General features: G+C 40.4%; 1 protein-coding gene and 1 long non-coding RNA gene across 3 annotated transcripts; one reads left to right on the top strand and one right to left on the bottom strand.

Moving 5' to 3' along the window:
* Positions 1-1,817: 1,817 nt before the first annotated feature.
* On the top strand, positions 1,818-24,945 carry si:ch73-60h1.1 (calcium/calmodulin-dependent protein kinase type IV). The gene is made up of 12 exons (XM_044129257.1): positions 1,818-1,882; positions 1,974-2,834; positions 5,371-5,449; positions 6,099-6,161; positions 7,177-7,259; positions 8,485-8,557; positions 13,384-13,474; positions 15,071-15,145; positions 16,287-16,362; positions 17,648-17,774; positions 18,709-18,861; positions 19,291-24,945. Exons 2-12 carry the CDS (start codon positions 2,728-2,730, stop codon positions 19,801-19,803), a joined length of 1,440 nt encoding a protein of 479 aa, XP_043985192.1. The 5' UTR covers positions 1,818-1,882; positions 1,974-2,727; the 3' UTR covers positions 19,804-24,945.
* On the bottom strand, positions 16,048-21,470 carry LOC122838547. 2 transcript variants are annotated; one of them, XR_006371908.1, is made up of 3 exons: positions 21,382-21,470; positions 18,639-18,828; positions 16,048-16,360 (listed from the first exon to the last, which is right to left on the bottom strand). It is a non-coding gene; the product is annotated as an uncharacterized LOC122838547 (long non-coding RNA). The 2 variants fall into 2 exon arrangements; XR_006371909.1 differs by having other exon boundaries at positions 18,639-18,855; positions 21,382-21,465.

Raw genomic sequence — 24,945 nt, 5'->3', positions numbered from 1 at the left:
TTAAACCAAAAGATGTTTTTTTTTCTTAAAGCAAAATGTATAGATTTTTTGTACAATTTAATTTAAAATCTGAATATTTTTGAAATTTCAGCAAACAACCCTTTTTTGAGTCAGCATACTCCAGTTAATGATTAATTGACTATAATCGATTAATCATGATTAATCGTTTCAGTCCTACGTGCAACAAATTTCACTTGAGTTGTTGTTGCTTTTATTACCAGAAACAGCAAATTAAAAATTGAAATTAAAACATTTTGTAAGAACAAAACATCTAAAAATAAAAATTAAAAATAAACTTTTTAACTAATAATAAACACAACAATGTTAGTGCAGAAACAATTGATCTGGAAAACACTTGAATCACAACGAGCAGCAGCTTTACAGTTCTCCACTGGTTGCCATGGAGACGCTTGGGCGTAATGCTGCTGTGATCGACTGAAATAAACTTCAAAGTCCGAATGATTTAAGTGTCTGCTTTAATCCTGCCTGTGCAGCAGCTGTTTACCTGACAGGCACTGAGCGCGCTCACATCTGGACGGCTGTCATCACCCACCGGCGCCGGCGGCGAGACACCCGGACCTCACGCTGGACCGTTCACACCTTCTGCTTCACAGGATCTCAGTTCAGACATTTGTTTTTTCGCCAGGCAAAGATGTCTGCTTCCTATCCAGTTAAACGCAACACAGTTTGTTCCAAAGTCCAGTGAAACCAGTCCGGTTCGTTTCAGTAAAGTCCAATTGTTTGGTCAGATTCCAAGTATGTTTTCATCTAATAGACTCGGTTTGATTGGGGAACAAAAGTGCAACATTTATTACATTTCAGCTGCTGCGGTTTATTTTTACACTGTAAACCTTTCAACAACCTGTTCCCCTCCTCGCCTGTGGGGGCGCTTCAACAAGAACCACTGAAGGAAACACTGAACACAACTTCCTTCACAAAATGTAAAGAAAAATGGAGATTTTAGTGTTTGTAGGATTTCTCTTATCTTTGGCTGAAGATTATGAGCCATTTCGCCTGCTAGCGCTAACCTAGCATGTTTGTTTTGGTTGTATTTACCCAGAATGCCCTGCGCTGCAGTCCACTTCTTGCTTTTGGAACAGTCTCTGGTCCGCTTGGTGTTCATAAATCCATTCAAACCGCACCAGAGTTCGCTTCAACCAAACCCAAACCAGCGTTTGAAGGCGGATCAGAGTTAGCTTTTCAGGTTGATTAGCATTCACACCGCAAACAAACTGGACTTTCTAGACAAACGGACTGGAGTTGGATTAAAGCAGGCTGTGTGTATACAACCTAATACTATATACTCAGATACATGCAAAAAAAAAAATTCCCTTCTCACCCACCGCGGGTGGTGATTCTTCTTCCTCTTAGCTCGGGTCCTCTACCAGAGGCCTGGGAGCTTGAGGGTTCTGCGCAGTATCTTGGCTGTGCCTAGGACTGCACATGCATATATATATATATATATATATATATATATATATATATATATATATATATATATATATATATATATATATATATATATATATATATATATATATATATATATATATATATATATAAACAAGCAAAAAAACTGAATTATCAAATTAAAGTCAGAATTCTTAGAAAAAAGACCAAATTATAAAGAAATAACTGCAGTCTATATAAAAAAAGTCAATTCTACAATATTAAATGTTAAATTAGTTTAATCTTATATCTGTTATAATTACAAAGTACACATTTAATTCTATAAATAAATATAAATGTTAACTTTTTTCTTAATTTATGAGTCCTGTTTAACCTTTTGCATTAATATGTAATTTTTAATGTGTATCTGATGGGAAGCAGCTGATGAAGGTTTCAGCGGAGTGATGAAGTCATGCAGTGAACACGTGACCATGTGAGGGTTTCTGGTTTGATTCCCAGAGGATCAAAGCCTCCAGATGTCACGCTAATGTACATTTATGTATTTGGGTTATTTCCTTATTTAGGCTGTTGACAGAGCGCCTCGTGCCTGACGGAGCCGCGGACCAATGGGAGCGCGGCCCAGCGCTCGTGCAGCGCTCTGATTGGTCGGCTCGGATGCAGACTGCAGCAGCATCCTCTCTTCCCCGCAGATCCAGCGGACATCTGGAGCGGTCCTGCCAGCCTCACAAACCCTCCAGCATCCGAACACCGACTCTCCGCGCCGAGCCAGCCCGGGGTTCGCTGGCTCTAACCCGGCCTCTCCCCGGGGCTGACATCGCTCTGTTCGGCTGGACCTCCGGCGGGGAGCCGCTGCGCTCCGGACAGACTGACCAGCCGGCGGAAACGCGGAGATATTCCCGGAGGAGGAGGAGGAGGAGGAGGAGGATGGTGATGGACTGAGCTGATCCGACATCTGACGGGTCGGAGGAACCGATGGAAGCTGCGACACATCTGGACCTGGATCATCCCGGTCCTGGTTTCGGTTCGGCGTAAAGACGCGGCTCCATCACCGGCTAGTTCGGTTCTGTTTTTCCTCTTCAGTTTGTCTCGCCACAGACGGACTAAACGGACCCGGTTCCGAGTTGGAGGGCGCAGGCGGATCCCCCTGCTGGTCTGGATTCGAACCCGTCCGGATCATGAATCAACCCCCCTTTTGAGGCTCTAATCTGGGTTTCACCGAACTGGATTTAAATCACAGATTACGCCGCTCCCGGTTCTGGTGAATTATTATTGGACCTGGTCCTGCTGGCGCTGGATTCGGGGAGCCCAGCTGGCATCATGCCGACCTCCCGGCCTGGTTCGGAGCCGGTGGAGTTCTGGGTGGACGGGTCGAGGCGGGACGGGACGGTGGAGGACTTCTACGGCCTGGGCTCCGAGCTGGGCAGGTCTGGGCTCCGTTTCTCAGGGCGGTTCCGGAGGGGAAGTGGCGGGTTGTTCTGCTCCTTTGAGCGGGCCAAAGTTGGCCACATGTGGGTCCATGTGACGCTCCTCATTCAGGATTAAGTTCATAATCCAGCCTGAGATGTTACTGGGTATCCGAGTCCAGCCGGAACCAATAGAATCAGAGCCGCTCGCTGCTCGCAGCAGAGACGGAAAACAGGCTGTTAATGAATTAATGAGGGTTTAACGGTGTAAACACGCAGGAGAGGTTCGACAGCCGGCAGGGGGCTGGAGGCGGAACCGGCTGGGTAACAATCAGCTGAGCTTCAACGGGAAACTATTATTAGCATTTTAATGCTACTTCAAACAATAATTTAGCTTTTTCATATTTTAGTGATAATATTTTCCCTCCCACAGTCCAAACACACCATTGGTTAAGTGGTCGCAGAGAGTGGGTGTTCACCGCGGGGGCGCCAGATATTTCAACAGAACAGGCAAAAATATTTCAAGTCAGAATTTTCTGTGTTTAAAAGATATTTGTGCATTTGTAAAAAATATGATTAATAACAGAGACACTGATGCATCTGCATAGATCTAATGAAGCTGTTGAAGACGGCTGGGAAGCTGACGGATGTTTTTCAGTCTTCTATATTCTGTATATCTATATTTAAGAAAACATTAATTTTGTGTTGTATTGTTTTTATTTCTCTATTTTTTTGGACATTTTAAAACATTTAATATTTTCATTTTGATCATTTTTCATTTAAATGCTAAAAGTCTAATTTGAATCTCTTTTTCAAACCTTTTTTAAAACATTAAGGAAATATTTGGTTAATATAATTTTGTTTTCTCAACTTTAGTTTCTCTGACTTCACACACAAAACAGGAAATAAATGAATCTTCTGTTTTAACTGGCTCAGCAGTATTTCACATGATGTTTCAAACAGTTTGCTGATTTCAGTGCTGCTCATGTTGGAGATGTTTTCACAGCTGAGAAACATCAGAAATTAAACCATAAAAATTACAAATATAAGCAAAAAAAAAGTTCTGAAGAAATTATACTTTTCTTCTCATGTTGGAAAAGAACAGATGGTTAAAAACTTGAGGTGAATCTGGATTCCAGTAAAACATGTCAGGTTGTGTTTTATTTTATAAATTTTCCAGTCAGAAGTTTCTATCCACTCATCATCGCCATGAATCTTACATTAATCCTGGTTCTTTAATAATTTATCTTGTTTTCAGGGAGGAGGAGAATCGTAGATTTCTGCGTGTTGGGAAAGGCGACTGAAAGAGTTTTTGTTGAAAAGGAATCGGTTCAATCTATTTCTGAAAACAGGAATGAGAACGATTCAGATTTTGACCTTGATGTTTGTAGGTGCAGCTGCCCAGCATGGTGGAGGCAGCATCATTCTGTGGGCTGCTTTAGTCCACTTTTGAAATGTAAAGACAGCAGAACAATAATAAACGCATCAGAACTTGGAATATGCAGAGATCATCCGACTCTCCAACCAGATTAAATTGAACTCTTCCATAAACAACAGATTTAAATCATCCTGCTGTTAGAAAAATACAAGATATTAAAGTTATTAGCTTGTTTACTGAATGTTTATCAGCTGATGTTTCTTTTAAGTAGTTAAAATAAAATGACACTTAAATAACTGCATTTCAAAATCCCAATATTTCCTTCAGTTTGCTAATAACGAGTTCAAATATCAGCAGCTATAATAACACTGACAGGATGTAAGCTAAGTACAGATGATGCTAATGCTAGCAGGACAGTAGCTCTGGTGGCGACGTGTTGATGTGGGGGGCCCAGGTGAAAATCTGCTTAGGGCCCCAAAACGGTTTGGACCGGCCCTGATTATCGTTTATCACATTCATTACTGGAACAATAATTTATAATTTATCCAGAGAGATTTGTTGTAGTGACAGATCGAACGCAAAACATTCAAGGGAAGAATTAAAACTAAAGATAATGTTGCGCCTGAACGCAGCGCCCCCTGTGTGTGTGTGCGTGTGTGTGTGTGTGTGTGTCTCCAGAGTGCAGACCTGCTCCGTTTTAATGCCTCGGTGTTTCCTGGCTCTGATTGGCCGCTGTGTGACACATCATGTCTCTGTGAGCATGAAGCTAACGCCGCGGCGTCTAACACGCTCTGCTTCATGGTGTCCTGTTGCCATGGAGATCAAGCAGGTCCCTGCATGGCGGTGTGTGATTGCTTCGCAAATGGATCTGTTTTCCCCACAGAAAACCAGAACCAACCTCCCCAAAACACACACACACACACACACACACACACACACGCCTCTATATGAGCAGAAGACCAATTTCCAAACTGAACAAATTTTCTTTTTCTTGAGAATTTTTCTTCTTTTATTGAACTTTTTTTCTCTGAAATGCAAATAAATAAATAAATCAGTGTTTTGATCTCCATCAAGTCTTTCTGCCTATAAATAATATTCATAGTTTTTAATACCAGAGCAGAACCACAGAGCTTCCCTATTGCAGGATTCAGATGAATTCAGTCTTTCTTGTGTTTTCAGAGGAGCGACGTCCATCGTTTACCGCTGTGAGGAGAAGCAGACGCAGAAACCCTTCGCAGTCAAAGTCCTGAAGAAAACGGTGAGCTACCAAAGCTAACAGCAAGCAGCACAAATGAGGCGAAACATTATGACCACGGTCAGGTTCTGGAAAAATCACTCAGGACTCCAAAGAGTCTGGAGGATGATGAGCGATCGAACGTCTGTGATGATGTCACATGATCGGACGCTTGACTCACCTCGAACTGTGAAATATTTGAAAATAAAAGTGTCGTCAAGCCATCCTCTACTGATTAATGCGTTTCAGCTGGTTGTAATTATTAAACTTTAATTCCCAGATAGTAATTTTGTCTTTTAGTAAGAAAAAACTCCCCCAAAATGAACATCAGATAAAAATAATGAACTCTGTGAACGGCATTCCTAAAGATTCCTGGAGAAACGACAGAAGAGGAAACAAACTTCCTTCAGAGACATCAGGACTCGATGTTCTGCAAAATCTTTAACTTTTGATGTTTAGACCCAGATTAACAGTTTTTAAAAATACCAGCATAAAGGTAATCTCGGTAATCCTGCAATCTCAGCAGGATTTTTGGTTTCTTAGGGTGAATTTTTCCATCTGCAGAGGAATCTGTAAGAAATGGATCAAACTGCTTCAGGAGGTTCCACCTCTTTATCCACCGTTACGTTATTATCACCCAAATAATAACTACTGATGTTTGTTTGTGTTTCAGATCGATAAGAAGATCGTACGCACCGAGATCGGAGTCCTGCTGCGTCTTTCCCACCCAAACATCGTAAGAATCCAGGATCAAGTTAATAAAAGCTTCACTTCCATGTTTTTCTAATGTGTGAAAATCTTTCTGTCCGTTTCTGTTTCCATGACGATCAGAAGGTTTGCCAACTAAACATTTAGCTTCAAGCTAAATATTTAGTTTAATAATTAGTTACTTTGAAACTGTCAAATTTAGAAATGAATGAATAAGAGATTTTTTCTAATCACCGACTAAATCACCCAAATCACTGCTGTTAATTTTTACAGTGTAACTTTTAGAAAAAGCCGGCCGCACCGTTCAGTCACAAACGCGCTCCGTGTTTGATCAGTAAAAATCGATATCAACATTCCTTCAGTTTGTCAGCAGAAACATCATCGATGTTACGACTGAACGGCTGGTTTCATGTCTGGATGATAAAAATAGCAGCATATGGTTCTGCTGAAGAGTCGCTGAGGTTTCTCTGGATCGGCGCGAGGTGTTGTTTTGTGGTTGCTGCCGAGACGTGAAGTGTGAGCGGTTATTTCTGGTTACCGCGGTAACAGTTTGTTTCTATCAGAGCCAACGTTACTGAGTCCCAGATGGTCCAGGATTGAAGACGCTGTTAAAATGTTTCCAAAGGCAGAACGGCTTTTATCTGAGGAGACCAGCTGAGAAACAAAAATCTATTCTGGTGATAAAAATAATCGTTAATAAGAGTTTGAAGTCCGTCCATCTGTGAAGGTTCTTCACTGAGACGTTCTGGATAAAGGAGCAGTTCTCCCAGGGGGTTTTATTCCAGTTTATAAGTAAATTAAAGATTACACAAAATATTTCAGACTGAAATTTTCTACAGTTCCAAGAATAAAAAAAAAAACTGGATGGATGGATTTCCATATTTGTTTTCCAAATTCGTCCAGATTTGGATTTGATTAGCTGAATCCTGGTTGCGTATTAATCCAGTTTAGCCGAAAGATTTTAAAGATTTTAAAGGAATCTGGTTTACCTGGTTTTAACTGGTTTAACTGGTTTAACTGGTTTAACTGGTTCTGTGTCTCAGATCCAGCTGAAGGAGATCTTTGAGACGGACACCGACATCGCCCTGGTTCTGGAGCTGGTGACGGGCGGAGAGCTGTTCGACCGGTAAGGACCGAAACCCGGCCGACACACTGACCTTCAGCTGACCTGCTTTTGTGAAGGTCATCTGCAAAATTCACATTTTGTACGTTTTCTTTGTTCCGTTTGAGTCTCAACTCCTTCTAAAAACAAGCACTTAAAAAAACACTCTGCTGTTTTTGGCAATAATTTAATGAGCCGTTTCAAAAACCTCCAGAACATTAAGTCACATTTGACTGGCACTCCCCCGTTACCTAGCAACCACAGCAGAGTTCTGCCCATTACCTAGCAACCCAAGCTACGCTCCAGCTGTTTTTAGCATTGTATACACTGTACAATGGCTGCTGGAAAAGACAAGTGTTTTTGACAAGTGTTTGTTGTTGGTTGCGCAGGAGGCTCTGTTAATGCTTTTCAAAGTTGTACGTTTGTATAATTGTGCATCTGCTTGCCTCCATTTTGACATGCGAGGGTAAACATTGAGTTGGGGGCGTGGCCAACAGCAACTAATTTGGATTTAAAGTGACAAAGGCCCTAAAACAGACAAAAATAATTTTATGCAGAATAAATGTAATGAACATGTTTTGTATAGGCCGTATCCCAGCCTGTTGAAGGAAACACCATGCAGCTTCTCTGCTCAGCTGTAACTGATGATGTTTGCCAGATAATGTTGCAGATATTTTAATAAAAAACGATCCAGATTCTGGAGTTATTAGAAATGACTTGGACATTTCTGAAACTCAGAAAATATCAAGATTTTTTTTCCGGGATTAAGTTAAATTTTTTTTGATTTCTCATGATGAGAAAATTTCTTCTAAAAAATGTGGGATATTTTGGTGAAAGTTTGCTCCTTTATTTTCTACCTACAATTTTCATTTGAAGAAACATGCTGGTAAACATGAATAGTTTAAACCTGGAAGGGGTATGAATACTTCTGGGTTTGGATCCGAGTCGTGAGTTAAATTTGTTTTTATGTTGGCGGATTTATTTGTTTTCATTTCCACCTGCAGCTGCAGGCGCCGTTTCTGTTGCCATGGTTAGTTTACTGCAGAAGTCTTAGAAACCGGGTTAGAGGAAGAATTATTGGTTTTACTGGGTTTATTTATTTGGAAGGTTCAGGTTCATTTGCAGGTTCAGGTGTGAAATGTTGTGCAGGTTCTTCAGAATCTGGTGACGTGACTTTAAGACGTTGCTCAGGATCAGCTCGTCTCTGCGTCCTGAAGCTGCATTTATTTTTGTGTCTGGTGGTTTGCAGGATTGTGGAGCGGGGATACTACAGCGAGAGAGACGCGGCGCACGTCATCAAGCAGATCCTGGAAGCCGTGGCCGTAAGATATTTCATCAAACTAAACATTCAGAAAAACATCGCAGAGAAACACAAAACCTTTAACTGTTCCACGTTGTTACAGAAGAATTATGATGTTATAACTGAGATTCATTCGACAGTCCAACATAATGTGAAGTGGGAGAAAATAATGAAATGCTGTTGCATTTAAAGAAAAAATCTGAAAAGTGTGGCATGCAGTTGTCGTTTGAAAAGTTACAGTGAAAAATGAACAGAAATAATTTGGATTATTTAACCTGTAGCAGAAAACATCATCATCATCATCAGTTTACATTCATTCATTTATAAATGTCAAAACTAAAAAAAACAACTTAGTTTGGAAATTTAATATTTGCTACATATTGAGTTTACAAAGTCAGTATTTAACTCTAAATCAATTATTTAGTTTCAAACTAAATATTTAGATGATGAGCTAAATATTTAGTTTAAAAATTCAATACTTGGTTTGCTAACTAAATATTTAGCTCATTAAATATTTAATTTAAAAGCTAAATATTTAGCAGGTTGTGCTGCGGTGGAACGACCCACGTTTGGAGGCCTTCAGTCCTCGACGCGGCCGTCGCAGGTTCGATTCCCGGACCCAGCCGACATTTGCCACATGTCTTCCCCTCTGTCCTGTCAGCCTGCTGTCATTTAAGGGACACTAGAGCCAGAAAAAGACCCCCTGGTGGGGAGAAAAACAGCTAAATATTTAGTTTAAATGTTTAACTTGCTAAATATATTTAGTTTAGAAACAAAACATAAATATTTAAGTATGAAACAAATTTCCAAATGAATAAATATCACAGTGATTTTATACGGTCAAAAGTGGATAAAAACCCAAATTATTCATGTTGCTTTTTTACAGTGTAACTTTCTAAATGGCATCCCATTGTAATTATCCCCATTTACTCTGATCCCCCTAAATAAGATCCACAGTAACTGGTTTCCTCTGATCGGTTCTGATTTCATGAGCTGATTGTTTCAGAGTTTAGTTTTCATGTCTGCTGCTGCTTTGGCAGCTTCATTTCCTCCCATCCTGATCATCGGCTCGCTGCGTTCTCACACCCACCAGCAGGGCGGCGCCTCCGCGGTTTCACACCAAGCTCCACCTTTAAACTGCCTGTTTTTAGACGTGAGGCGCCGACGCCCCGTCGGGTCGTCAACACGGCGGCGCCGGTGTGAATGAAACACCGTCAACACTTTGAGAGGCGTTAGAGGGAAGCTGTGATTCCTGCCATCAGACAAATCACTTTTTTTTATCTTCCACTGGAAGCCGAGAGAAGCAGCAGAAACAGAAACATGGCTGAAATCTGAGACAGGAAGTCTGCTCTGATTGGCTGGTTAGTCACTGAATGTTTCTAAACAGAGTTAACAAACGCTAGCTAAAGGTTAGCATGCTGCGGCTAACGAAGGACGATCAGGAAACAGAAAGAGAGAGAGAGAATCCCTCCATCCCTCCATCCCTCCATCTTTCTCTTCCTCCCTAATCAGATCTTGAATGTAAACGAATCACAGATGAATGTTCCAGTGACAGGTTGCTTCCACCAATCAGAGCTCTTGTTCTTCAGATCCAATTAAATTGGTTTGAATCTCTGAAGATGACAGATGATGAAGATGATGAAGATGACGTTTATCTTTTCAGATTTTTTCAGCGTTTGCAGTTGGATGGTTAAATGCTTGATGACTTTAATGTGCTAAATGCTAATCATTTAACATGAAAGCTAAATGTGTGCTAGCTCTGACTGGTCCAAAACAACCAATCAGGTTATCTGTCTCCCCTTCAGCTCCTTCAGACTAGCCAGCAGCAATTAGCAAACACCTGGTGCTGAGCTCGTTGTAGGCGCTGCTTCTCAGAGCAATGCTGGTAAAAACGTAGTTTAAGGGTTAACAGCGGAGCCATGTTGGGATGACTTCCTGAAGGCGGAGCTTCAGGAAGAGCAGGAGCTTTTAAAGAAACAGAGACCCAATTTGAACACGTTAAATTATTAAGTCAAATTTCTTGTAAGTCATATTTGGCTTCTTTGTAGCAGCTGAAAGTAACTAAATAACTTAATGTATTATGTGTCTGGAAAACGAATCGTACCGGCCCTTTAAGCAGCCACTTAGTTTGCTTGTGCTTTAGGCCGGCTCTGTGCAGGAAGCTTCTAATCAGTGAGAGATTTTTTCATCAGCTGAAATCCTCGTCCAGTTTTCATGAACGTGTTCATCTCTGGCTGTAGATGTTACAGTTTTACTGAAGCCAGTTTTCTACGGTCGTGTTTTCAAATGGAAAGTCACGATTTTTAAAAATGTTTTAGCGGCTGAATTAAGTTTAATGATTGTTACAGAATGAATCTTCTTCTCTCCAGATTGTAGAAACGTCTTGATTCTGCTTTTAAAAAGCCTCTGGGACGTCTGAGCGTCTGTGAGGCTGATCTGGTTTCTGGGAGCGTCTGCTGCCAAATATCAGCCAACTGGAGGGAGGAGTTCAGCCCCGAATGGGCCGGGTTGGAAGGGGAAGAGGCGAAAACGCTCCGTTAATAATGAATCCTACCTGATCTAGTTAATCTAGAGCTACTAACGACTAATTCATTATTCTGACAATTAATCGGACGAAAAATGAGGCAAATGTTGCATATTTTTCATAGAAAGTTTTTACAAAAGATGCAAATAAACAAATAATTAAAACCTTTTATATGCAAAAGTAAATATTTTGGTGAACATTTTATTGCATCTGCAGCTAAAAAATACAAATAAAATCATCATGAGAAAAGCTGAGCTCTATCAGTTATTGATTAACTACGTAAAAACGGCGTAGAGAAAAGAGCTTAAAATGTTTATTTTATCTTAAATGCAAAATGTCATTTTTTTGTACAGTTTTCCTTTAATTGCTGCTCAGAGTGTGATGTTCTTACAGTAAATAGCATTTCTGTGTATACTCTAATTAACGATTAATTGATTGGTTGACAATAAATTCAATAATCGTTTCAACCTGATTGTTAATTCCAAATCAATCCAGCTAAGCAGTCATGTTGAGACAGGTTGCTAATTTATTTCTCAATGAGATTCATCCTGTATAGATAAAAGTCAAACAGAGCGAAATAAACAGCTTGTAAATGTGGGCGGAGCCTAAACCAGCCGCCGCCGCTGCAGCACCGTTCTGGTAGCTGCAGCACCGTTCTTATGTAACAGCAGCTTCCATCCTGCTGCTCAACAGATTAAAACCAGAGTGGATTAACACACACACACACACACACACACACACACACACACACACACACACACACACACACACACACACACACACACACTGCGACCACAGCTGACCTACATTTACCAAACATACGCCTCTTTATGTATGTGTGTGTGTTTCTGCGTGTGCAGGCTTGTTGTGTGTGTGTGTGTGTGTGTGTGTGTGTGTGTGTGTGTGTGTGTGTGTGTGTGTGTGTGTGTGTTGGGATTACTCTGCCATTATGTTTGTTGTGAGTGTGGCGCTAATCTGCAGCAAAAAAACCACAACAGCATCTTTTTATAGCCGCTTCCCAACATGGAGGCGACGACTTTAATCCTTCTGGGACGAGAAAAATTAATTAGATTCGTGGAAATTATCTTTTGATGTCGCCTTTGATGCCTGCAGCATATTTTAAAAAAATGAGGACAGAAGCAAGAGAATATTAACAAAATAAACCTCCCACATCTAATTAGGTTCATTGCTGGCTGGTCAGAAACATAATCAGACATAAAAAGGAGAATCCTGTGAGGTTTAGTCTTTAGGAGTTTGAAAACATTTTGAACTGTTTTTACAGAAAAATAAAACATTTTCTGTTTCAAAGCTTAGAAAAACCCAGAAATATCCAACAAGAAGCAGAAATGATTCTCAGAGAGAATCACAATGAAAACAAACGTCACTTTAAATCCTGAGAAACACAACAGAGGATAAAACATGATGAAGTCTAATCTAAAGTGAAACGTTTGGAAGCAGCCGGGACGAAACCATCCAGAACCACCGCGGCTCAGTCCATAATCCTGCTCTGGTTCTGGAGCCAGAACAGCAGCAGCAGCCAAATTTCACAGACAGACGAGAAAAGATCCAGAAAATGTTCAGCAGCTTCTGAGTGGAAAATAATTACCAGAAAAAAATCACTTCAAATAAATGATGAGCAGCTGAGATCTGCAGCATAAAACCAACATGTTAACCAGCACATCTTTGAAAAGCAAAAGTAGAGCCTCCTGCACAACCAACAAGAACGCAGAAAGTGGTTTCTGGATGACAAGTCAACAACAAAACTCTTGTCTTTTCCTGCAGCCATTGTACAGTGAATACAGCTGACCAAACGTGCTGGAGCTCAGCTTGTTGCTAGGTAACAGGCTGGGCTTTTAATGCTTAATGATAATGATGTTAGAAACAGCGGAAACCCAAATGGAAGTATAAAATATTTATTATTATGCTAAATCTAAATTTAGCATAATAAATAAATCCCTTTTGAAATAAAACATAAACCAGAAACCTGAAAGCCCAGAAAACGTGACCCAATTAGAAATAATTACTAAAATAAAGTTTTGTAGGCGTCACTTAGAGTAAAGAAAAAAAATCAGCCGGATGCCTGAGCAGGTAAAATCTCAGAGAAACTGTTTGTGTTTTGATGTCAGCAGCTGCTGCCTTTCGTTCTCAGACAGAAAGAGGTCCAGGTGTGGCAGCCGTTTACCTGAACGTGTCAAAACCTTTCAGGTTGGATCCAAACCGTCTCGACGTCGGTTCCTCCCAAATCCTCCCAGAATCCTCCAGCAGCCCAGACGTCGTGTTCCCGCCGCCGCCGCCGCGTCTGAAGATGTTTCTCTGTGTTTCAGTATCTGCACGGTAACGGGGTCGTCCATCGTGACCTGAAGCCGGAGAACCTGCTGTACGCCGACCTGTCGCTGGACGCGCCGCTCAAGATCGGTAACAACACACACACACACACACACACACACACACACACACACACACACACACACACACACACACACACACACACACACACACACACACACACACACACACCGATTATTAGTCAGTAAACACTTCGACATGTCTAGTAGTAAAATAAAACCAGCAGATAAAAGATAATGAATCAAAGTGAACAAACGAAGCAGTCCACATGAAGCTGAATATCTGGGAAAACTGATGCATTTTTATTCATCTTGGTTTTTCATCTACATGAAAACTACATTTTATAAAACTAAAAACAATTATTTATAAAACCAAGATGGAAGGAATTAGAGAAGACTGTGTATTTGTGTGTGTGAGTTTCTGTGGGAAAACAAATGTTTAGCGCTGATCAATATTAAAAATTTCTTCCAGTTCCAGTTTGGAGTTTCTTCATCTTTGAGAAGATAAGATTTTATTATTCCATTTTCAATGCAGCACCTGAAAACAATCTTAAAACAGAAACATTATCGTTTATCACAATGTCTATAGTTTATTGTCTGTTATTGTGACAGGTCCAGTCAACATGAACTTTGTCATCAGCGTAAAGATGGATGTTAAAATTGTGAAATGATGTGATATTTATTTAAGAGAAAGAAGTGATCCAAGGACAGAGCCCTGGAGAACACCAGCCGTTTTATCAACTCTATCAGATGGAAACTGTAGTAAAAATGAGGGTTTGTCAGTAAATTTGTGTTATTTAGATTTAAAAATCTAGAACGGATTTTAACGCTACGGTGGCTGCAGAAATCCTGCTGCTATGGAGATCAAATTAAATCATAATGAGGTAAAATCCACAAACTAGCAGCTTATTATGCAGCGGCAGGGCTTACCTTCACTCTCTAAAAATAAACACAGCTCTCAGTAAAACTGTTAAATAATTAACATCTCGCCGTGCTTCAGCCTGAGGACCAGAGGCTGGCTGGTGGAGGAGCCCGTCTGCGTCCAGATGGCCGCCGAGCCGCTGGCGAACAGACGGAGGAGCGCCGCTCCGCTAGCTGACACTGCTAGCTGGCTCACACGGCTGGCTAGCTCACATGACTGGCTAGCTCACATTGCTAGCTAATACTGCTAGCTCACACTGCTGCTGGCTCACACTGCTGCTAGCTCACACTGCTGCTAGCTCACACTGCTGCTAGCTCACACTGCTGCTGGCTCACACTGCTAGCTAACACTGCTAGCTCACATCGCTAGTGAACACTGCTGGTTCACACTGCTGCTAGCTCACACTGCTAGCTCACATTGCTAGTGAACACTGCTGTCTCACACTGCTGCTAGCTCACACTGCTGCTAGCTAACCCTGCTAGCTAACACTGCTAGCTCACATTGCTAGTGAACACTGCTGGTTCACACTGCTAGCTAGCTCACACTGCTAGCTAGTTCACACTGCTAGCTAGCTCACACTGCTAGCTAACACTGCTAGCTAACACTGCTAACTAGCTCACACTGCTAGCTAGCTCACGCCGCCTCCTGCAGAGAAACACATTCTTCTCACAGCCCAAAATAAAAACTGGATTCCACTTTTAAAGAATATGTTCCTGTGACTCCAAACGTTTTCCTTTCTCACAGCCGACTTCGGCCTTTCCAAAATCATCGACGACCAGGTCACCATGAAGACGGTCTGCGGGACTCCGGGTTACTGCGGTGAGTAAAAGGCGACACGTCAAGTTGTTGACGGGAAAAATGTTGTCAGAGTTTGAAACCTGGGAAGGTTTGCAGGAAGCCATGTTTGATCCCAACTCTGAATCACTTCCTTTCACTCAAAACCTTCATGCTGATTTTTGTTCAGATTTTAATTTTTTTTTCAATTATCAGGGTGGCTCTTAAAGGGACAGTAACGTCAAATCCACTTTTTCAGCTTTATATTCTCTTTCAGAGAATATAACTGGTTACATTTATTTTAGTAAGTTTTATTTAAAGTGTACTTTCAGGAGTATTTTTACTACACTGCACTTATTACTTTTAGTTTAGTAATTTAATTATGAAGTATTTCTACTCTTATTTGAGTAAATTTCTGTATTTTCTGCCCACTGAATGAAAAACAAACAGAATCCAGACTCAGACCTGCAGCTTCTGTTAAAGCTTCAGAAGTTTTTAATGAAAGAAAATGATCTGGAAACATTTTCTTTTTCTAATTTTGTTACTTATATGAATTATTGTCATTTTAGTCTTTGAAATAAAATAATTACTTTATAGTTTGTCCGTCTGATGATGTAATTTTTGATATTAAATGATTGATAATTTGATCAGTTAATCAGCACTTCAATAGACTTTATACCAAATATTTCTTAAATCATATTGAATCATTTCTTGGACGGATACATTTTTACTTTTATTTGGAAAGTAAAGTCAACATATTTTTACTACTTCAACATAAAAATATGTAGAAGTAGCGTTACTATTACTTGAGTATAATTTTTGGAAACACATTCGATTACTGTAAAATAAAATCTGACTTTTAAAAAAATATTTCATGCTCAGTTTTGTTTTTTTCCTTTGGATTTGATATGTTAGAAAAGGTTTGGACACCCTGGTGTAGATCAGAATATTCTGCATTAAAATCCCACTTTTATTGATCCTTAATCAGAAATAAAACACTTTCTGAGTTGAATTAATGTTTCCATCAGTCTGTGTGGCTGACATGTGGAGGTGGGCGGCGATGCGTTTGCTGCAGCCCCTGCTCTGTGGGATTTCTCAGACCTCCTGGCCTGAGCGTCTGTCGGCCATCTGGACGCTAACCGCTAGTTGCTAACTGTTAACCGCTAACCGCCTCGTCTGCCTGCAGCTCCAGAGATTCTGCGGGGAAATGCCTACGGCCCCGAGGTGGACATGTGGTCAGTGGGCGTCATCCTGTACATCCTGTGAGTCCGCGTGCACGTGCACACACGCACACACACTGATTCATCATCAGCTGACACGGCTGAACCGGAACATCTCCTCCATGTCTATTCAGAGACTTTAAGTAGCTCTAAAGGAGCCTGACGATGCATTCAGGGACCGTCGGTCAAAATTTATTTCCAGACTTTTCTGACTGGGAGTCACTTTAAAAAAAAAAAATCTGAATCAAAAATCCTTTTTCAGTTGATAATTTCGCTTTCCTACAAAATGTGTCATTATTTTATTAATGTACTTTTGACTGAATGATTTTGGCCAACCGACGTGACAAAAAGTTTGGACACCCTGTGAAAAACCATGAAATAAATTAATAGTTTATTCCATATGAGCTCAACAAATATACATGAGCGGTTGAATTTTTTATGAATAAATTGTGATCATAATCCACCCAGTCATAAAAGGAAAACATTTAGAGGATTATTTCAGTTATTTACACATTTTTAAATATCACCGTTTGAAACTACATATTTAATTAACAAGCTAAATATTCGGTTATCAAACTAATATTTATATAGTGAGCTAAATCTGTAGTTTGACACGACATATTTAACCATAAGCTAAATATTTAGCTAAAATGCAAATTCCCTTACCTATAGTGGACTTTCAAAATAAAAGCTGGGTTTTGCAAACCCCTTTAAAAACTCATGTTGGAACTAAATGTTTAGCTTGCTCACTATTTATAATTATATTTAGCTCCAAGTTAAATAGTTAAAGCAAACTTCATGAAGCTTGGTAATTAAATATTAAGTCTGAAACACTCATATTTATAAATGAATGGTGAAAATATTACTTAAAAATTAATCCTCTAATAACCCAAATTATTGCTGTTAAATTTTGACAGTCTAAACCACAGGTGTCAAACTCCAGTCCTGGGGGCCCGCTGCCCTGAAACCTTTAGTTGAGCCTCTGCTGCACCTGGACAGGATAATGAGGTCATTAAGGTTCTGGAGAACCGATCCAAACAATTAGGAGGTCATGAAGCCGTTTCATTCCAGGGTTTTGTACCTGAGGCTCATCTAAAACCTGCAGGACAGCGACTAGAGGCCTGCAGTTTGACCCCTGGTGACCTGGAGTTTGACCCCTGGTGACCTGGAGTTTGACCCCTGGTGACCTGGAGTTTGACCCCTGGTGACCTGGAGTTTGACCCCTGGTGACCTAACAAACGGCTCAATAATCCAGGGAGTTTTCACTCTGTGTGACGGCCGGAGGAAACGTCCAGCCAGCTGTAAAGTTCTGCTTCCTGTCCTGCAGGCTCTGCGGCTTTGAGCCGTTCTTTGACCCGCGAGGCGACCAGTACATGTACAGCCGCATCCTGAACTGCGACTACGAGTTTGTGTCTCCCTGGTGGGACGACGTTTCCCTCAACGCCAAGGATCTGGTGAGTTCCTCACATTTTCCAACAAAACTGAATTTTAAATCTTTGAGGACTTTTTTTATAGAGCCCCCTAGTGGCCACATGTCGGAAAATCTTTATTCTTTTGCATTCGCTCACAATAAATTAGCAATTTGGTGTTTACTGTCCAGTCATTATAACAAATGTCTAAAATTACACTGAAAAAACACAAAATGTTACCAAGTATTTTTAATCTAGTTTCTGGTTCAAATATCTTAAAACACTTGAAATAAGACAAAACTAATTTACAAAATGTAACAAGAAACTTTTCAACAAGATAGGAGGTTCATAACTCAATAATTCCTTAATGTAGATTTTAAAAATGACCAGTTTCACAGGCAGAATTAATGATTTAAAATAAACTCATATTTCTTGCTGAAAACTTACTGGTGAGTTTTGTTTCATTTCAAGACATTTGAACAAGAAATTAGATTAAAAATACTTGGTAACATTTTGTGTTTTTGCAGTGTTCATATAAATGCACCTTTAAAGAGAAACATGTTTCTACACTCGACTCGCTGCAGAAACTGATCTAAAATCGATCTGTTAACCGTTTGATGGGCCTGAACATGAAAACGGCTCTTTAAACATTCAGACTGCCAAAACTGAAAACTATCAAATCAAAACCGTCAGATGACTTTATTATTTATCTAACAGGATATTAGCATACTGGAAAAAATATTCTATTGGAGCAGAAAACTTTCAGTACTAAAGATGCTGCATGAACTCCCATGTCCACTAGGGGGCGCCATAGTTTAACAACGATTAAGATAAATGTTCCTCCTCCCTGGTGTGTGAAGGCCTTGGCTGGTCAGATGAAGGGATGAAACACGTTTTGCTGCCTCTCACCTGTTCTCTACTAGATGGATGGAAAAGTTTGAGCTTCTCCTTTGAGAATCTGTTGTTGTTTCTCCTGCAGGTCAGTAAGCTGATTGTTCTGGACCCTCACAAGCGCCTCAGCGTCCGGGAGGCCCTGCAGCACCCCTGGGTTCTGGGCAAAGCCGCCCGCTTCTCCCACATGGACACGACTCAGAGGAAACTGCAGGAGTTCAACGCCAGGCGCAAACTTAAGGTTAACAAAGTTAATACTGTGGTATAATGGCTTTAAAAACCTGTAAGTGTTTTAAGACACTTTATATATTTACAAAGTTAAATCTCATTGGGGCCTAGGAACTTATTTTTAGAGAGAGATAAACAAACACACAATGTATTTTCTAAAGAACAGGCAATAAATGAAATGAAAGCAGGAAAAACTAATATTGATGCTACTGGAGGCCACCAGACTTGTCTTATTGGAAATAGTTTTATGCAGGTTTTATACTAGCTTCACATGCTAATTATGATGCCAGCTTGTGCTCCTCTGACTTAATGTAACTACATATTTTTTAAACCTGGTGGGCTGCTGCCTCAGGGCTCCTATCTCCAGGTTTGGGATGTTTTCTGGGGAAATCGTGCTACATGTTGCGTTTAATAATCCGTCTCGCTGCGTTTCCGTCCTCAGGCTGCCATGAAGGCTGTTGTAGCCACCAGCAGGATGCACGAAGGATCCCGGCGTCGCACCGACAGCTGCGAGATGCCTGGCTCAGGGACTTCCAGGCAGAGCAGCATGCAACAAGACCCACCTCCTGAGTCAGCAGGCTCCGCCCCCGATGAAAAAGAGGCCCCGCCCCCAGACCAGCAGGTTCCCCAAAACGACGAGTCCACGCTGGCCAATCAGAGCGCAGCCAGCCCCTCCCCTCCCTGTAGTCCTAACCCCCCCAGCTCTGAAGCTCCACCCACAGGCCCCGTCCTCGTCAGACCGCCGCTGCGCACCGACGGCCTCCGACAAGCGTCGGTCATCCCCAAGTCGATGCTGGTCCAACCCCGGCTGCCGCAGAAGAGCTGCTCCGTCATCGAGTCGGTCCACAGAGGCGAGGCCACGCCGCCGCTGGGCTCGCCTTCCAGTCCCAACAACCTCAGCAACGGCTTCACGCCGGGGGCGGAGCCTGGCACCAAGGCCGCCCCCTGCCAGTGAACGCTTCACAACAACAAACCCAACAGTTCCGCCTTCCAGTCGTCTTTTACCAACATCCCAGTTGGTGATCTGGGACCAAACTGACTGTTTGTGTAAATTTATAAACGCCTCTGCCGGAGGTTCACTGGACTGTTTGGCTAGCTAGCTAACGGCGGAGCTAAAGCCAATGGTTGGTTTGGAGGACTGAAAGAAGACAAAAGAGCTAATATCAGACATGACTGGATGCATATTTAAACATAAATAAGGATTTTTGTGGAGGATTCCTGGAATGAATGTAAACCTGGAGATCAGGAGGCTGAGCTATTTTTCACACTTTCCGGCTCAGATTGAAGATCTGGGTGACAAAAAAAGGATTTCAGAGAATATTTTCCTGTAAAAACATTAATGTAAAAGACAGCAGGCCTCTGGATTTCAGTTTTCTGGCTCTTCCTGTTGACGTCCAGAGAGTTTGGATCTCATTTAAGAAAAACTTCCACTTTGCTTATCTGATTGTACCGTTCTCGGGCTGCAGAACCACGTGTTTGGAAACGCTACGGTCTTTAGTTTATGACTGCTTTACAGGAGATGTTCAGCATTTCTAGGCGAACACAGACTGATTTAGATGTTTACTCTCATGAATGTGTTCAGTTGAGAGCCGGAGGCAAAAATACACAATTCAACTCTACGTGATGCATTAAACCATCGCTCAGTTCAGGTTTGAGCTACAAAACGAAATTATGAATAAATAAGTCCAAAAAATCTGAATTCAAACCACTTACTGAAATTATGGTGACAACTAATTTTCCTTTTAATTAAAACATTTGCATACGCTCATGTTAGAAAGTATATTAATAAATGCTTCATTTACAATTTAATGAATTAAAATGTTAAAATTAGTAAAAATTCATAAATACTGGATCAAATAGATGCAAGTCCCCATGAAATGAAAAAACAGAAAAAGAAAAAACTTATTTTGTTAATCATAGGTTACTTATTTATTGATGGGGTTTTATTTTATTAAATAAATTAATCTGAGATTAACAAAATAAATATGAACCTATATTTACTTTTGCTTTAGTTCATGGAGAAATGTACATATTTGATGGTGTGTTAATAACAGTATATTTTATTTAATGTTGAATGAAACGACTACGCAGTAGATTTCATAAAGCGCGCTCATTAATAATATAGACGTTACTGAACCTCACCTTGTTTCAGCAAAAAGACTGAAAGTGAGACACAGAAACACATTTAAGTTAAAAATAACAAAAACAGAAGTGGTACAAACTTAAATGCTTAAAAAGACCAGAAAAACCAGTAAATCATAAAAGCTAAGTCATAATGGACGTGTACTTTTACCTTTAGGCCTTTGTTCATTTGAAAAAATACATTAAAATTTCTGCTCCAAATTTTTTAATCATTAAAAGCCAGACTTTGTCAACTTTCCTGCTTTGATAGACGGGAACGGTTGCCAATGAGATAAAAATATCTCAGTTGGAAGCTAAATTGCTTTTCAAAGCCGATCTGCTTTTACTAAGAGAATTTAGCTGAATTATTAAACAGATTTTACAGCATTAGTTGTTGTTTTTTGTCGTTTACCTCCTGTTGACACTCCAGTTCAGTAGGTGGCGGTAAAGCACCTTCTCAACCACCATTAAAGGAAGATGAAGCCGGGCTGTCGCCATGGTAACTTCTTGACAGTTGAAACTTTACTGAAACGGTTTTCATTTTGGCGTTTAGCTTAGAAAAAGCGACCAAATTATAATATCGGAGTAAAGAAAACTAAACTAAAAAGCAGGAGTAGCTTTCTCCTGCGCTCTTAACTGAACACAAACATCTCAGATAAACGGTTACTCTCAAAAACATTTCCTTCAAATGTTTAACTCTACAAACCGAGTTATTTTCCCTCCTCTTCCTCTCCTGCCTGAACATGGCGGACTGATTGTATCATTAAAATTAGGAACAAGGACAGCTGCTGGATTTCTGGAGTTTTCCAGCTTCTTCAACTTCGGAGCATGCGCAGACTTTTATGTTGGAAGAAGAAGAAGCGGGACTTTTTTTTTCTAATCGTTTCTACTCTTTACCGAAGACGCCTGCAGACTCAACTCTGCAGCTGCATGACTTGATCGTGTAGCTCCAGTTTGTAGCGTTCAGGTAGGTAAATCGTGTTTGTGAGCTTCGTAAAACGTGTTGTTTACACTTTATCAGCGATATCGATGCTCCTGTTTGCACTGTACATACTCTAGTTTGGTCTTAGACCAGTTATTACTGACATCTTTATGCTCAACGTGAGCCCAGACATGTTCACTGTTCAAAACTTTCCCCAGAAAAGACAAAAAATTAATGTTTGCTGAAAATCAAACCCTTTCATCGGATCTGAAACCACACGCTCTACCTCGTTTTTGTACAGGGGCTTCCAGAGTAAAACCAATCAATGCAGAAAGTTCCAGAAAGAAAATGACTAGATAAGGCAAACAGACTAACCTGAAACTGCACTTTGTTATGTACGGTGGCTGAGACAGTCCAAATATCACCATATCCTTTGAGCATCCTTCAGCGGGGTTACAGCAGATTAGATCACAGCAGTTGAGCTATATCGAGCAGATTTATCTAACGTTTTAATTTTAGCTAAAACTAGTATTTTAGCATCTATGTTTAGTCAACATAGGCTGTGTGTGTTTCCCAACCCTGGTCCTCAAGGCTCACTGTTTTAGTTTTAGGTGTTTTCTTGCTTCAGTCCAGCTGATTTGAATTGATGACTGATTAACAGGTGTTTGTTGAATGGCAATCAGTTGAATCGGGCACATTAAATTAAAGCAGGGAAACCTGTAAAACATGTAGGACAGGGTTGGGAAACACTGTTCTAGCTAACGTGTTTATTTTTAAGCTACAAGCTAAACAGTTTTATAAAAAAGTTCTATTTTGAACGACTTTAAAAAGCTGTAGTATTCACTGACTGGAGGAAGGCTAAAATTAGCATTATAGCTAAAATGGTTTTCAGATAGCATATCATGGAAAACCTAAACAGTTATGAAAAAATATTATATGATGAATGTTGACTATGTTGAACGTGACTTTAAAAAGTTGTAGTATCCTCTGACTGGAGATATATCTGGGACAAAGTTATATTTTAAAAAGTTATATGTTGACGGCTGTTAAACATGACAAAATATCCAATCATATTTGTTAGGTCACCTACACATCAGATTAAAACTACATCAAAAGACAAAATGGAGAATAGTGTTGCTGCATATTGTTGAAAGACGGAGTTTTCTGATTGTTTTGAGCCTGGATAAAACTCCCATAGTGCATTCCTGGAGGTTTACCATTGTGGTGGCAGCAAATCAAAGTCCTGGTTGAATATTTAGGCCAGGTGTGTTCCCTCTCAGGCCAGGCTGAGGGAACACATTCCTCTGTTCATGTGGAGTTCATGCAGGTCTTTACTTTGGTGGCAACCATAACTGAGGTCTCAAAAATGAAGAATATTGCACACCCAGCAGTGGCTACATGATGTCGAAGTTGGCCATATTCATTGTGAAGCTAGCTACTAATCTGATTAACGATGGTAACTGAGCGGCCAGCGCTGGCTAATGAGAGTATTTACTTGTTTATCTTTGGAGGTGCTGGTGACCAGCAGGCCCCGTCTGGTCACAGACTGGATGACCTGCTTCCAGTCTGTGACTGCCTATCAGGGCTGTTAGCACTGATAGGCTAGCATTAGCCTCAGATAGGCTAACATCCAACATGCCTACGATGGTTGAGAAACAATATCTGTAAGTGTCAGACATTAGATGCATTGACATGTTCTGTTGAATGGATTTACTGTAATCCAATGTGACACTAAGCATAAAAATACTATAAAAACATAAAATTTTACTGAAATCGGCTTTTAACTGCAGCTTCTGATTGGGTGATTCCAGCCTCACCTGAAAAGACAAAACAATATGAGAAGATGCAGCAATGCAGAGAACCGACAGGTCTTGTCATTGATTTCACCACCTCAACTTTAGCTTCAGCTAACTGGGAATAACTGCTTATCACCCAACAATCCAATAATCTCTTTGATTTTGATTATGTTTTATTGACAGTATTAATCGGCGCTGCTTGTGTGAATTGTGAGGAATGTTTTTCATTCGTTCTGCATCCGGCGGACATGTTTGTTTGGCACCTCATGGTACAGCTGCTGCAATCTGATTGGTCAGGAGGACAAGCTGTTAAAAGATATCACTCATTTTAATTTCATGCAGTTTTTTGCTCATAGAAGCATCAGTTCCCTATTTATGAAACCACAGCTGTTAACCTACTGAAAGACGACTCCAAATGGAAAATATCTCTGTTTTATTTTTTTATTCATATTATTCTTTTTGATTCTGTCTCAGCTACTGTATATAAACCTGCCATCAAAGGACAAACTTTTTATTTAAAGAGGAACCAAACCTCCACACTCACATTTCCCCAAAGGTGATAAAAATGTTTTCTTTTAATCTTTGGTTTAAAGAATAAAAATGACCAAACAGTCGTCACCATGTGAGGAAAAACCAGAATGTTTCCGTGAAAGGCAACAGCTACAGAATCAGGATGCTGTTAGCTGCAGAATTTAGTCCAGAAAGTGAATTAAAATCTAAAAATGTCTGAACTAAATCCTCTGAATGGGATCAGTGTTCTCTGATGAAGATGTTTTTATTTCATATTTCAGTCACAGTTTGAGCTCCTGAACAGCTTTAGGTCGTAAAGTTGGATGTTTTGGGTTCGGTTCCTCTTTAAACCTCCCGGTGAGAACAGAACCTGTTTGTGTCGCCGCTGCATGAACCTGAACAGGAACGTCTGTGTGTGTAAACCAAACCCAGTCAAAGCATGTTACTGTATATTAGACCAACATCTATACTCTTCTGTAAAAACATGAATATTTTTGCTTCCATCAACCAAACGGGGCTAAACTGTAAACACTGTTTTGTGTTTGATGAGTAAAATGTACATTACTTTTAAAATCTGAAGAATGACACACATATAAGTGGCAGTGTAACAGTGTCAGCTGTTACATGTGTATCTCTGCATGTATTATTTACCTTCTGTTGGTCATATCTGATGAAACAATAGGAGCAGAAGGTTTGAATCCTGCAGGATGTTTCAGGTGTAAAAGTAAAGATTAGCTGATAGAAATCA

The sequence above is a fragment of the Gambusia affinis genome, linkage group LG10, assembly GCF_019740435.1.
Source record: "Gambusia affinis linkage group LG10, SWU_Gaff_1.0, whole genome shotgun sequence".
Classification (NCBI taxonomy): domain Eukaryota; kingdom Metazoa; phylum Chordata; class Actinopteri; order Cyprinodontiformes; family Poeciliidae; genus Gambusia; species Gambusia affinis.
This window is presented reverse-complemented; position numbering and strand designations above follow the sequence as displayed.

Excerpts from the sequence above, each read along its gene's own strand:
- si:ch73-60h1.1 (XM_044129257.1), top strand. The coding sequence starts at position 2,728 with ATGCCGACCTCCCGGCCTGGTTCGGAGCCGGTGGAGTTCTGGGTGGAC. Across the intron at positions 5,450-6,098 it reads TCAAAGTCCTGAAGAAAACG|ATCGATAAGAAGATCGTACG; the intron begins GTGAGCTACCAA and ends TTTGTGTTTCAG. Across the intron at positions 17,775-18,708 it reads CCCTCAACGCCAAGGATCTG|GTCAGTAAGCTGATTGTTCT; the intron begins GTGAGTTCCTCA and ends TTTCTCCTGCAG.